At 44.0% G+C, this 15,308-nt stretch overlaps 1 protein-coding gene across 2 annotated transcripts in view; it reads left to right on the top strand.

Annotated features, from left to right (window-relative positions):
• LOC110526616 (sodium-dependent noradrenaline transporter) overlaps positions 1-15,308 on the top strand; it is a 55,551-nt gene that overhangs the window by 5,339 nt on the left and 34,904 nt on the right. For both annotated transcript variants that reach the window (XM_090238918.1, XM_021607732.3), the window contains exon 4: positions 585-822. In XM_090238918.1, coding sequence (XP_090095044.1) covers positions 585-822 — 238 coding nt within the window. The remainder of the gene's footprint in view (positions 1-584; positions 823-15,308) is intronic.

Raw genomic sequence — 15,308 nt, 5'->3', positions numbered from 1 at the left:
CTGGCTTCTGGGTTAGGCAGGCATTGTGTCAAAAAGCAGTGCGGATTGGTTGTGTTGTGTTTCGGAGGATGCATGGCTCTGTGTCCGTACGGGAGTTGCAGCGACAAGACTGTAACTACCAAGTGGATACCACGAAATTGGGGAGAAAAAGGGCTAAAAGTCAAAAAGACCATGTTAAACTGACATTGTTAAGTTCATCTGCTGCTTGTTCTGATGGTAGAGTTATAGCACATCACATTCTGCTCAAATAATACATTGAATCAGGTGAAACAAGTGGTTGATTACTCAAATTTCCTCAAGTTCTTTAAAAAAAAACACAATACTAGCTGGTATTCCACTGCTGTGCTCGTTTTTTCAGTAGTCTCTGCTGTCCAAGTTCTTGTGGATACATGCTGAATAGTTTGGTTTGTTATTTGTGTTCCCTCACACATACACATTTATGATTGGCATTAGACAGGAGTAGCAGGATTCCACCCTCTGTAACCCTATGTAACCTACAGTATGTAACCATCTCTCTCTCTCTCTGCTCTCTGTTTCTCTCTCTGTTTCTCTCGTCCATATCCCTCCCTCCCTCCCTCCCTCAGGTGTGGGCTACACTGTGATCATCATAGCGTTGTATGTGGGTTTCTACTACAACGTCATCATAGCCTGGTCCCTGTACTACCTGTTCTCCTCTATGACCAGTGAGCTGCCCTGGCTCCATTGTGGCAACGCCTGGAACAGTCCGAACTGCACAGACCCCAAGCTACTAAACGGATCCTTCCTGGGCAATGGGACGTCTTATGCCAAGTACAAGATGACGCCGGCTGCAGAGTTCTATGAGTGAGTACAGTGGGTTCTGTCCTGTTCTATGAGTGAGTACAGTGGGTTCTGTCCTGTTCTATGAGTGAGTACAGTGGGTTCTGTCCTGTTCTATGAGTGAGTACAGTGGGTCCTGTCCTGTTCTATGAGTGAGTACAGTGGGTTCTGTCCTGTTCTATGAGTGAGTACAGTGGGTTCTGTCCTGTTCTATGAGTGAGTACAGTGGGTCCTGTCCTGTTCTATGAGTGAGTACAGTGGGTTCTGTCCTGTTCTATGAGTGAGTACAGTGGGTTCTGTCCTGTTCTATGAGTGAGTACAGTGGGTTCTGTCCTGTTCTATGAGTGAGTACAGTGGGTCCTGTCCTGTTCCTGTTCTATGAGTGAGTACAGTGGGTTCTGTCCTGTTCTATGAGTGAGTACAGTGGGTTCTGTCCTGTTCTATGAGTGACTACAGTGGGTTCTGTCCTGTTCTATGAGTGAGTACAGTGGGTCCTGTCCTGTTCTATGAGTGAGTACAGTGGGTTCTGTCCTGTTCTATGAGTGAGTACAGTGGGTTCTGTCCTGTTCTATGAGTGAGTACAGTGGGTCCTGTCCTGTTCTATGAGTGAGTACAGTGGGTTCTGTCCTGTTCTATGAGTGAGTACAGTGGGTTCTGTCCTGTTCTATGAGTGAGTACAGTGGGTTTTGTCCTGTTCTATGAGTGAGTACAGTGGGTCCTGTCCTGTTCTATGAGTGAGTACAGTGGGTTCTGTCCTGTTCTATGAGTGAGTACAGTGGGTTCTGTCCTGTTCTATGAGTGAGTACAGTGGGTTCTGTCCTGTTCTATGAGTGAGTACAGTGGGTTCTGTCCTGTTCTATGAGTGAGTACAGTGGGTCCTGTCCTGTTCCTGTTCTATGAGTGAGTACAGTGGGTTCTGTCCTGTTCTATGAGTGAGTACAGTGGGTTCTGTCCTGTTCTATGAGTGAGTACAGTGGGTTCTGTCCTGTTCTATGAGTGAGTACAGTGGGTCCTGTCCTGTTCTATGAGTGAGTACAGTGGGTTCTGTCCTGTTCTATGAGTGAGTACAGTGGGTTCTGTCCTGTTCTATGAGTGAGTACAGTGGGTCCTGTCCTGTTCTATGAGTGAGTACAGTGGGTTCTGTCTTGTTCTATGAGTGAGTACAGTGGGTTCTGTCCTGTTCTATGAGTGAGTACAGTGGGTCCTGTCCTGTTCCTGTTCTATGAGTGAGTACAGTGGGTTCTGTCCTGTTCTATGAGTGAGTACAGTGGGTTCTGTCCTGTTCTATGAGTGAGTACAGTGGGTTCTGTCCTGTTCTATGAGTGAGTACAGTGGGTTCTGTCCTGTTCTATGAGTGAGTACAGTGGGTCCTGTCCTGTTCCTGTTCTATGAGTGAGTACAGTGGGTTCTGTCCTGTTCTATGAGTGAGTACAGTGGTTTATGTCCTGTTCTATGAGTGAGTACAGTGGGTTCTGTCCTGTTCTATGAGTGAGTACAGTGGGTCCTGTCCTGTTCCTGTTCTATGAGTGAGTACAGTGGGTTCTGTCCTGTTCTATGAGTGAGTACAGTGGGATCTGTCCTGTTCTATGAGTGAGTACAGTGGGTTCTGTCCTGTTCTATGAGTGAGTACAGTGGGTCCTGTCCTGTTCCTGTTCTATGAGTGAGTACAGTGGGTTCTGTCCTGTTCTATGAGTGAGTACAGTGGGTTCTGTCCTGTTCTATGAGTGAGTACAGTGGGTTCTGTCCCTGTTCTATGAGTGAGTACAGTGGGTTCTGTCCCTGTTCTATGAGTGAGTACAGTGGGTCCTGTCCTGTTCCTGTTCTATGAGTGAGTACAGTGGGTTCTGTCCTGTTCCTTTTCTATGAGTGAGTACAGTGGGATTTGTCCTGTTCTATGAGTGAGTACAGTGGGTTCTGTCCTGTTCCTGTTCTATGAGTGAGTACAGTGGGTTCTGTCCCTGTTCTATGAGTGAGGACCGTGGGTCCTGTTCTATGAGTGAGTACAGTGGGTCCTGTCCTGTTCTATGAGTGAGTACAGTGGGTCCTGTCCTGTTCTATGAGTGAGTACAGTGGGTCCTGTCCTGTTCTATGAGTGAGTACAGTGGACTATGTCCCTGTTCTATGAGTGAGTACAGTGGACTATGTCCCTGTTCTATGAGTGAGTACAGCGGATTGTGTGCCTGTTCTATGAGTGAGTACAGTGGACTATGTCCCTGTTCTATGAGTGAGTACAGTGGACTATGTCCCTGTTCTATGAGTGAGTACAGTGGACTATGTCCCTGTTCTATGAGTGAGTACAGTGGGTCCTGTCCTGTTCTATGAGTGAGTACAGTGGACTATGTCCCTGTTCTATGAGTGAGTACAGTGGGTCCTGTCCTGTTCTATGAGTGAGTACAGTGGGTCCTGTCCTGTTCTATGAGTGAGTACAGTGGGTTCTGTCCTGTTCCTGTTCTATGAGTGAGTACAGTGGGTTCTGTCCTGTTCCTGTTCTATGAGTGAGTACAGTGGGTTCTGTCCCTGTTCTATGAGTGAGTACAGTGGACTATGTCCCTGTTCTATGAGTGAGTACAGTGGACTATGTCCCTGTTCTATGAGTGAGTACAGTGGACTATGTCCCTGTTCTATGAGTGAGTACAGTGGACTATGTCCCTGTTCTATGAGTGAGTACAGTGGGTCCTGTCCTGTTCTATGAGTGAGTACAGTGGACTATGTCCCTGTTCTATGAGTGAGTGCAGTGGACTATGTCCCTGTTCTATGAGTGAGTACAGTGGGTCCTGTCCTGTTCTATGAGTGAGTACAGTGGGTCCTGTCCTGTTCTATGAGTGAGTACAGTGGGTTCTGTCCTGTTCCTGTTCTATGAGTGAGTACAGTGGGTTCTGTCCCTGTTCTATGAGTGAGTACCGTGGGTCCTGTTCTATGAGTGAGTACAGTGGGTCCTGTCCTGTTCTATGAGTGAGTACAGTGGACTATGTCCCTGTTCTATGAGTGAGTACAGTGGACTATGTCCCTGTTCTATGAGTGAGTACAGTGGATTGTGTGCTTGTTCTATGAGTGAGTACAGTGGACTATGTCCCTGTTCTATGAGTGAGTACAGTGGGTCCTGTCCTGTTCTATGAGTGAGTACAGTGGACTATGTCCCTGTTCTATGAGTGAGTACAGTGGGTCCTGTCCTGTTCTTGACCTGTGCCTCTGATGTGTGTCTTGAGTCTGACCCTCTGTCGCGGTATCTAAAAGATTAAAGAAACCAGCCTTTTAACATGTTTCTCGTTGGGATAGAGCTGACCTACAGTGCCAAATATGAGCTGTGTCAAATAAGTATTTTCATTAGAGACTAAATGTGTTAGAAGTAGGCTTAACCTTTTAGAAGCTTGGTTATTTAGTCTGGTCACTTTTTGAAGTGGAAATTGTACACTTAAGCATTTCATAAACTGGAAATAACTGTTTTTAAATGTATTGTTAATGTATTGTACAGTATGGCAGTATGGCATAAATCAATATTTAGTTAGTGTACATCAGTGAGTGGACAGCAAACTGCACACACTCACTCTCATCACCTGCCATGAAACCCCACTCTACATCTTACCAAGACTGTCCAGTATGAAGTCTAAAGTCCTGGAGTGGCTTGAGGAATAGATAAGCCTTGGACTTCTGCAGAGTCACAGTGTGTCTTTATGCTTCTGGGCCCTTGTCTCATTGAAGAGTGACTTTTACCATTCAGTAGATTCTGATGACGTGGCACAATCTGCTTACATGCTGAGCAGAACATGTTCAGGCAACAAAGGCCTTTACTAAGCAATTCATCTAAATTGAAAGTGTTTTTATTGACTATTATTGAATCTCTGCATGGTACCAGTGTATATGACACTTCATTTTAGGTTACCAAAATTCCTGGAGCTTTCAATAAATTCCCCGGTTTTCCAGAAATCCTGGTTGGAGGATTACAGATTTCCTGCTTATTCCCTCCTGATTCCAGGAACCCGCCTTTCCAGAATTTTGGGAAAACCAGAGAATTTATTGAACATTTCAGGAATTTTGCAACCCTACTCATACTCAAAAAATTCCACTGTGAAGTGGGCCACTGTCATTAAAGCTTTTGTGCAGTATCCCCAAAATGTCTGAAGCCATCCGCCCATATACCGATTGCTCTACAGAAAGGCATATAAAAAAGCTTAGATGCTGTGTTTGAAGTTGACACGAAAAGCCCCATCCGTTTGCACTTCAAAGAATTCCTTTCCAGAGCTCTGTGTGAAGATTACTTCTGCAGCCCAAAGGAAGTCGTCTGAAATGACTGGGACATACAGCAGCATCCTTATCCTGCAGCTGATGTGCAGTACAGAGTAGAGCGCCAGGGAGGCACAAACAAAACATTCTAAGCTTGCATTCCAAACTTTAATAGTGCACTATATAAGGAATAGTGAGCCATTTGGGACGCATCCTAAGAGTGCGTGACAGGCGGCCAATAAGGGCAGATGAAAGACCCTCTACCAGAATGCTGATATGCATTAATGTCTCGTGTGTTTATGTAATCAACATCTCTGAATTTCCTCCAATCTCTCATCAATCCCTCTAAACTTGAATACAGTCAGTTTCTGTTGCATCATATTTTCTTTCTTTTAGCATAAAATCGCACTCTCATTCTTTTGACCCTGTGATGTAGTGGTAAAAAAATTGGTGGGTAAACTCTGATCGGCGTCTGTGGTGAATAAAGTTACTCTCCGTATACTTTCAATGCCTTTTTGTGCAAAAGGTGGGTAAACTTTTGGGGGAAACAAAAGTTAGGTGAACAACGTTTACGTGCGTTTACCCTCCACTTAACCACTGCTTCTACCGTACTGTAAAAATTATTCATAGACCTTCAATTCTTGGTAATTATAGGAAGTCAATGGAGTCAAGTTGGTTCCTTTTACAGCATATCTTCCTGCATTTATTTACCAGAAAATTTTGTTCTTTGTGTATTCTACCATCTTCACAGACCTTGAATACTCATTGATGTATTGACAACGGCTCTATCGAAGAGCTTTAGGTCCATACTCCCCTGAGAGCCACTATATCCCAGTATAAATGTAGTTGATTCTAGACAGGCTGAATGAAAAACACAGAGACCCAGGCAGTGGGAGCTCTAGAATAGACAGATTTTTCTCTGACAACACTTCTAATCTCATTGTATATTTCAGTCAGGCCTTGTGTGGGGGACATAAACCCCCTGCTCCCACAGAGCTCCAAGAACAGGAACAAGACCATCAGACCACTGCACACTGCCACTGCACACTCTGGGAGAGATCACAGTGACTGAGTCAACATATTTCTCTCTCTCCTTCTTTCCCTCATTTTCTCCCTCTCCTTTTCTCCCTCTTTCTCTTTTTTTCTTCTCTTTTTCTCCCTCTCTTTCTCTCTTACATTCTCTCTTTCTCTCTCATTTTCCCCCTCGTTCTCTCTCTCATTTTCTATCTCTTTCTGTCCTTTTCTTATCTTTTTATTTTTCTCCCTCTCTTACTTTCTCTCTTTCTCTCTCTTAATTTCTCTCTCTCTATCTCTTCCCCTCATGTTTTCCCTCTCTATTCTTTCTCTTTCTTTCCAACGTCAGTTTGCCTCCTTATGTAATGAGCAGTGTTCTCTGAGCGTCTGAAGGAGCTGCAGGTGTTCGTAGTTCTTAGATATGGAGATTTGATCCTCCTGTATCCCCTTGAGATGGACTGGGACAGAGGAGACATTTTCTCAAGAGATTTTAGAGATTTGAGGGCATGTGGTGCACACACACACACACACACACACACACACACACACACACACACACACACACACACAGCTTACTTTTCATTTGCTGCTGCATTGCTCTGGTTCTCACACCAGGCCACGTTGATGTGTTGCTGTGTGATGTATTGCTGTCCTCTCCTCAGCTGACTGAGGATGTGCTAGGCCCTCATTTCCTCTCCTATTAGGCCTTTATTATTGGTTTCATTGATCACGGCTGCCCTGCAATCTGTGGTGCTGCAGTGCAAAGGTCCCCGGAGTATAGTCATTAGTGTCATGGCAACGTCCAGGGGCGGACACACAGCAGGTGTCAGTTACAATGCTATCACAGGGGCTCAACATAGCTATCAACACCTAATGACAGACTAGGATTCTCAGAAACCAAGCTGAGCTACCAAGAGGCTGGGTAAATATATACCTTCTGTGTTGATGGTGCTGATGGGTTGTCTCAGCTTATATCAATAAAGGTCAATCAGTCATGTAAGTTTATACAGTTTGAGTACAGATCAGTTTGTTATATTAATTAGAGAATGCCATCAATAATATTATGCGCAGTCAATGTAATGAAATATCCTAATATTTTGAGGACACTGCAAAATGTTCAGATATTTCAATACATTGACTTTGCGTAATATTATTGATGACATTCTCTAATTAATATAACAAACTAATCTGTTACTCAACAAATGATCTGTAGTTTTCTACTTTGAAATAGTGATAGTGAATTTGGATGTTTGAAGCAGGTGTTTATAATTGCAAGCATTGCATAATTAAATGGCGAGTGCAAATCCAGTCCAAACGAAATCAACACAAATTGAGAGCCATTTTATTCTATTAGCAGCTCAGATTATCCATTAAATAGCTATTAGATTATCAAAAGGTTAGAACTCAGAACACCTCCGTTGGAAGTCTCACACAACCTTTATCGGTCTTAATTGAACAAGTCCACTGCTGGGAGATCAATAGCTCATGTGTTCCAAGTCTAGACATTGTGAACACTCACAGGGGATCTGAAACATACATCATGACCCTCTCAGACTTCTCTTTCCAATACCTTGGATAAAATGCCTTTTAAATGATACATAAGACCATAAGAAAACAGATTTATTTTGAATCAAACATCAAATCTTGAAACAACCATTGTATTGTTGTCCTCTTTATCAAAGTACCAGAATTGCCATTCACTCAACATTCACTCAAATCAAATATTTTTAATTAAATATCCTACCAAATACTCCCCCAACCAAATACTCCCCCCAACCAAATTCTCCCCCCAACCAAATTCTCCCCCATCCAAATACTCCCCAACCAAATTCTTCCTCATCCAAATAATCCCCCCCCAACCAAATACTCCCCCCAACCAAATACTCCCCCCAACCAAATACTCCCCCAACCAAAAACTCCTCCCCAACCAAATAGTCCTCCCCACCCAAATACTCCTCCCCAGCCAAATACTCCTCCCCAACCAAATACTGCCCCAACCAAATACTCCCCTAAACCAAATACTCTCCCCAACCAAATACTTATCCTAACCAAATACTCTCTCCAAACGTACTGTAAACACTTTCTACCCCTCTGCCCCTAACATATTGCTTTTGTCAGTTCCAGGAAGCATTGACCCCATATTAGCCCTAACCTGATTGGGCCCTTTCCCCATACCTCCAAATGATTTCTCATTCACTGAGTAATGAGAATGTTTGTAAACTAGAAATGCTTTTAGGCCATCGTCGCTGTGCTGTGCCAAGTTTTTCTGCCTTGTTTTTTTAAGCACACCCCGTTGTTTACTGAGAGTGTTAGTTTAAAAAAAAAATTAACACATTTATTTCACCTTTAATTAACCAGGTAGGCTAGTTGAGAACAAGTTCTCATTTGCAACTGTGACCTGGCCGAGATAAAGCAAAGCAGTTACAACACATAAAACAACACAGAGTTACACATGGAATAAGCAAACATACAATCAATAATACCGTTGAGAAATCTATATTCAGCATGTGCAAATGAGGTAGGATAAGAGAAGTAAGGCAATAAATAGGCCATGGTGGCGAAGCAATTACAATATAGCAATTAAACACTGGAATGGCAGGGTGTGCAGAAGATGAATGTGCAAGTAGAGATACTGGGGTGCAAAGGAGCAAGATAAATAAATAAATACAGTATGGGAATGAGGTAGATTGGATAGGCTATTTACAGATGAACTATGTACAGGTGCAGTGATCTGTGAGCTGCGCTGACAGCTGGTGCTTAAAGCTAGTGAGGGAGGTAAGAGTCTTCACCTTCAGAGATTTTTGCAGTTCGTTCCAGTCATTGGCAGCAGAGAACTGGAAGGAGAGGCGGCCAAATGAAGAATTGGCTTTGGGGGTGACCAGTGAGATACACCTGCTGGAGCGCGTGCTACGGGTGGGTTCTGCTATGGTGACCAGTGAGCTGAGAGCCAGTGGGTTTGGCGACGAGTATGAAACGAGGGCCAGCCAACGAGAGCATACAGGTCGCAGTGGTGGGTAGTATATGGGGCTTTGGTGACAAAAATGGATGGCACTGTGATAGACTGCATCCAATTTGTTGAGTAGAGTGTTGGAGGCTATTTTGTAAATGACATTGCCGGAGTCGAGGATCGGTAGGATGGTCAGTTTTACGAGGGTATGTTTGGCAGCATGAGTGAAGGATTCTTTGTTGCGAAATAGATTCAAGATTTAATTTTGGATTGGAGATGTCTGATGAGAGTCTGGAAGGAGAGTTTACAGTCTAACCAGACACCTGTAGTTGTCCACATTTTCTAAGTCATAACCGTCCAGAGTAGTGATGCTGGACGGGCGGGCAGGTGTGGGCAGCGATCGGTTGAAGAGCATATATTTCATTTTACTTGTATTTAACAGCAGTTGGAGGTCACGGAAGGAGAGTTGTATCGCATTGAAGCTCGTCTGGAGGGTAGTTAACACAGTGTCCAAAGAAGGGCCAGAGGTATACAGAATGGTGTCGTCTGCGTAGAGGTGGATCAGATACTCACCAGCAGCAAGAGCGACATCATTGATGTATACAGAGAAGAGGCCCAAGAATTGAACCCTGTGGCACCCCCATAGAGACTGCCAGAGGCCCGGACAACAGGCCCTCCGATTTGACACACTGAACTCTATCGGAGAAGTAGTTGGTGAACCAGGCGAGTCAATCATTTGAGAAACCAAGGCTGTTGAGTCTGCCGATAAGGAAGTGCTGATTGACAGAGTCGAAAGCCTTAACCAGGTCGATGAATACGGCAGCACAGTATTGTTTCTTATCGATGGCGGTTATGATATAGTTTAGGACCTTGAGTTGTCTCCCTCTAGCTGTCTCCCTGCTTTAGACATGTTTCTCCCCCTCTGACTCAAGCTGACTCCCTGCTTTAGACATGTTTCTCCCCCTCTGACTCTAGCTGTCTCCCTGCTTTAGACATGTTTCTATCCCTCTGACTCTAGCTGTCTCCCTGCTTTAGACATGTTTCTATCCCTCTGACTCTAGCTGTCTCCCTGCTTTAGACATGTTTCTCCCCTCTCTGACTCTAGTTGTCTCCCTGCTTTAGACATGTTTCTATCCCTCTGACTCTAGCTGTCTCCCTGCTTTAGACATGTTTCTATCCCTCTGACTCTAGCTGTCTCCCTGCTTTAGACATGTTTCTCCCCTCTCTGACTCTAGTTGTCTCCCTGCTTTAGACATGTTTCTATCCCTCTGACTCTAGCTGTCTCCCTGCTTTAGACATGTTTCTATCCCTCTGACTCTAGCTGTCTCCCTGCTTTAGACATGTTTCTATCCCTCTGACTCTAGTTGTCTCCCTGCTTTAGACATGTTTCTCCCCTCTCTGACTCTTGCTGTCTCCCTGCTTTAGACATGTTTCTCCCCTCTCTGACTCTAGTTGTCTCCCTGCTTTAGACATGTTTCTCCCCTCTCTGACTCTACCTGTCTCCCTGCTTTAGACATGTTTCTCCCCTCTCTGACTCTAGCTGTCTCCCTGCTTTAGACATGTTTCTATCCCTCTGACTCTAGCTGTCTCCCTGCTTTAGACATGTTTCTCTCCCTCTGACTCTAGCTGTCTCCCTGCTTTAGACATGTTTCTCCCCTCTCTGACTCTAGTTGTCTCCCTGCTTTAGACATGTTTCTATCCCTCTGACTCTAGCTGTCTCCCTGTTTAGACATGTTTCTATCCCTCTGACTCTAGTTGTCTCCCTGCTTTAGACATGTTTCTCCCCTCTCTGACTAGCTGTCTCCCTGCTTTAGACATGTTTCTCCCCTCTCTGACTCTAGCTGTCTCCCTGCTTTAGACATGTTTCTATCCCTCTGACTCTAGCTGTCTCCCTGCTTTAGACATGTTTCTCCCCTCTCTGACTCTAGCTGTCTCCCTGCTTTAGACATGTTTCTATCCCTCTGACTCTAGTTGTCTCCCTGCTTTAGACATGTTTCTATCCCTCTGACTCTAGTTGGCTCCCTGCTTTAGACATGTTTCTATCCCTCTGACTCTTGTTGGCTCCCTGCTTTAGACATGTTTCTCCCCTCTCTGACTCTAGCTGTCTCCCTGCTTTAGACATGTTTCTATCCCTCTGACTCTAGTTGGCTCCCTGCTTTAGACATGTTTCTATCCCTCTGACTCTAGTTGTCTCCCTGCTTTAGACATGTTTCTCCCCCTCTGACTCTAGTTGTCTCCCTGCTTTAGACATGTTTCTCCCCTCTCTGACTCTAGCTGTCTCCCTGCTTTAGACATGTTTCTATCCCTCTGACTCTAGTTGTCTCCCTGCTTTAGACATGTTTCTCCCCCTCTGACTTTAGTTGTCTCCCTGCTTTAGACATGTTTCTATCCCTCTGACTCTAGTTGTCTCCCTGCTTTAGACATGTTTCTCCCCCTCTGACTCTAGTTGTCTCCCTGCTTTAGACATGTTTCTCCCCCTCTGACTCCAGCTGGCTCTCTAGCCCACCCTCTATCAGTGGGATATATCCAAGAGCCTTTGCAAGTCTACCAGAGGTTGGCTGAACCTTAATGGAATATTTTATTATCATGTTCTCTGGGAAGGTCAGAGGAGACTGTTTATAGACCATTGATTTAAACTCCTTTTGACACAGCATGTATTTGATACACAGTGCTATGTGTGTATTATTCTTGTTATATAACCTAGTTAGTTTTATTATGTTAACATGTGTTTGTAAACCATGGCAGTTCAATTAGTGTTAAAGGTGAGTCACGTGGCAGGGTGGCTCACTCGGCGCTCTGCATGGTAGAGGCTAATCCCTAAAAGTCAGGGGTCAGTGCACAGGTCAAAATGAACACTTGTTAGGTTATGACCTGTCTACCCCAGAGATGCCCATAGTTCTCAAGGTCAAACGCTTCAATCTTAAATCCAGCACAAATATGCCTCCATATAGAACATCAACCTAGCTACTGGCCAATCACCTAGACACTGAGAGAATTAATTATCCGCCTTATCTCAGTTCACTGGTCACGATGGCAACACCCACCCGTAGCACGCGCTCCAGCAGGTGTATCTCACTGATCATCCCTAAAGCCAACACCTAATTTGGCCGCCTTTCCTTCCAGTTCTCTGCTGCCTGTGACTGGAACGAATTGCAAAAATCGCTGAAGTTGGAGACTTTTATCTCCCTCACCAACTTCAAACATCTGCTATCTGGGCAGCTAACCGTTCGCTGCAGCTGTACATAGTCCATCGGTAAATAGCCCACCCAATTTACCTACCTCATCCCCATACTGTTTATATTTATTTACTTTTCTGCTCTTTTGCACACCAGTATCTCTACCTGTATATGACCATCTGATCATTTATCACTCCAGTGTTAATCTGCTAAATTGTAATTATTCGCCTACCTCCTCATGCCTTTTGCACACAATGTATATAGACTCTCTTTTTCTTTTTTTCTACTGTGTTATTGACTTGTTTATTGTTAACTCCATGTTTACTCTGTGTTGTTGTCTGTTCACACTGCTACGCTTTATCTTGGCCAAGTCGCAGTTGTAAATGAGAACTTGTTCTCAACTAGCCTACCTGGTTAAATAAAGATGAAATAAAAAATAAAAAATAAATAAAAATCAGTCATGTTTGTAGATGTATGACCAGGGTAAAGGTATGTGTTAGAAGCTAGTCCAACAGTCCGATATATCCTCAGGCTGGACGTTGGTCTTAGTAGGAATATCCCAGTGGTCCTTGCTTGGTCAGTTCAACAATGATCTGTATTTAAATCAGCAGACATGCTATACACATCCTGTGTGAGCGTTGACACATTCGATTTTCACACCGTTTCATCAATAACAGATGCTTTATATAGATTCTTTACCTCCGTTACATGCTAAAATAGCTGCGTTTGATTTAGTGTCAGGGATAGCTTGACTTGATGGAAAGGGAAAGGAAAGGAAAAGGTGGATACCTAGTCAGTTGTACAACTGAATGCATTCAACTGAAATGTGTCCTCCGCATTTAACCCAACCCCTCTGAATCAGAGAGGTGCGGGGGGCTGCCTTTATCGACATACACTTCTTCAGCGCCCGGGGAACAGTGGGTTAACTGCCTTGCTCAGGGGCAGAACGACAGCTTTTTACCTTGTCTGCTCGGGGATTTGATCCAGCAACCTGATACACTCTTAGAAATAAAAGTACTATCTAGAACCTTAAAGGTTTCTTCGGCTGTCCCCATAGGATAAAAAAGGGCTATTTGCATTTTTAGACGATTGACTTCAATGTCACTCGATTGATGAAGTGCTCAATGAAACAGTTTTTTGAGGAAATTGCTTGAACAATTACATAAGAGATAATTATTTGATCAATCTCACTTTCCATCAGTTCCACTTGCAGGGTTCTGAAGGTATTTGTAGTAAGTAGTGATCCTGCTTGGTGTGCCTACTTAAAGTCAAGTCAGACGTTTACCTCATTATGGAGAACATGCTATACATGTCTGGGAAAATGGCCCAAAGAGATTAATACTAGTCAATAATATTTGATAAAGCATACAGTATTGCTTGAATTTTTCCTGGAAGACATTGTTTTCCTTCTTTTTTTATGGCATATTGTTCATATCACTACCATATTAAATGTGTGTCTCTGTTGTGTATATGTGCTTCTTAAAGAACATTTTAGCCCAGAATTTGTAAAAGAGGCCTTAGGGATTGATATACTTTGGCCAAATAGCTACAGATCACTTTTGTGTTGACCATTTCAGGGAAAGCAGATAAGAGTTTGTTTTTAGAATAACTGGTCCAAAGAACATGCATTGATGTTTGATAACATTTACGGTTAGTGTGATATCAGATGGACTGTACAGCCTGGAAGCACCACAACAACCCTAGACCCCCTGCCTTATACATGACTAGTCTGAAATATCAACGTGTCTGTCTCTTGTTCCGTTCTGTCCTTCTTAGACAGCCCCTCTCCTCTCCTCTCCTCTCCTCTCCTCTCCTCTCCTCTCCTCTCCTCTCCTCTCCTCTCTTCTCTTATCCTCTCCTCTCCTCTCTTCTCTATCTCTCTTCACCTGGTGAAGTGGAAAATGATTTTGAACATGTGTTCTAACAGCTTTAACTGTATTATCATCAGGATATAAATCACGTCGGTTAGACATATTTAGGACTGGGCTGTCTGATCTGACAGTCCCCTTGTCCTTGATGTCTAGTCTGGACAGACAGTTGGCTTGTTCCTGTGTCTTCTCTTCTGGCTTGCCAGGCAGTGGGTTGTGTAACCATCCGGGGGCATCAGATCCACATGTAATTTCGTAGCTACACTTATCAGCATAATCACAGAGAGGCTGCCCGCCGGATGAAATCGCCTCGCTAGCCCACCGGTCAAACAGACAGAGAGGAGGAATCAGAAACAGATAATGAAGATGAAGAATGGATTGTTTTGATGTGCAGCCCTTAGACAGCTGTTTCTCTGATGAATAGGATGGGTGTTATTTTGATTTATTTTATTAAACCTTTATTTAACTAGGCAAGTGAACATAGTATTAGGGAAAGGGGATACCTAGTCAGTTAAAAACAAATTCTTATTTACAATGGCGGCCTAACAAAAGGCAGAAGGCCTCCTGCGGGGACGGGGCTGGGATTACAAATACAAATATAGGACAAAACATCACGACAAGAGAGACAACACTACACAAAGAGACCTAAGACAACAACATAGCATGGCAGCAACACATGACAACAACTTTGAGCGCTCCAGAAAGAGACAGCAGACAAAACATCAGGTCTTGGAGAGACAGAGGAGACCCTAAAGATAATGATGTCTTGGATATGAGCTTCGTGGTGAGCATAATTCTGGCCTGGCTCTTTGTTGTCGGCTCCATGGAGTCCCACATCTCTCTCCCCAATGGTGGTGAGCCCTCGGCTGGGCTGTAACACTGAGCCTCAGGCCTGTTTCTAAGACTGGAAGATGAAGAAACAAGCAGCCATCATCCCCGCTCCTCAGGGAGCTATGGTTACCTGGTTTTTAAACGCTGTGTTTTCAAAGCAGAAACAAACCATCTGTCATCTCGATGTAAACTTAAATTGTTTTAGGGCACCCTCTGCGATTAGAATGAGATCAGATGTCCCATAATACTGTCCACTTGTGATGACTCACGTTTACTCCTTCCTCCTTACTCAGTTTAGAAAAAGAGGGGAAAAACACATGGCCGTTCTCGCTAGAGGTCAATATTGGTCAATACCGTTGATCATTTGAACACTATGACCTCTGACCCCTGCTTCCCTTTGAGCAAGGCAGTGTCTTTAAATGGCACCCTATTCCCTTATATAGTGCACAGCTT

This window comes from Oncorhynchus mykiss, chromosome 6, assembly GCF_057628025.1.
Source record: "Oncorhynchus mykiss isolate SJ-2025 chromosome 6, ASM5762802v1, whole genome shotgun sequence".
In the NCBI taxonomy this organism is placed as follows: domain Eukaryota; kingdom Metazoa; phylum Chordata; class Actinopteri; order Salmoniformes; family Salmonidae; genus Oncorhynchus; species Oncorhynchus mykiss.
This window is presented reverse-complemented; position numbering and strand designations above follow the sequence as displayed.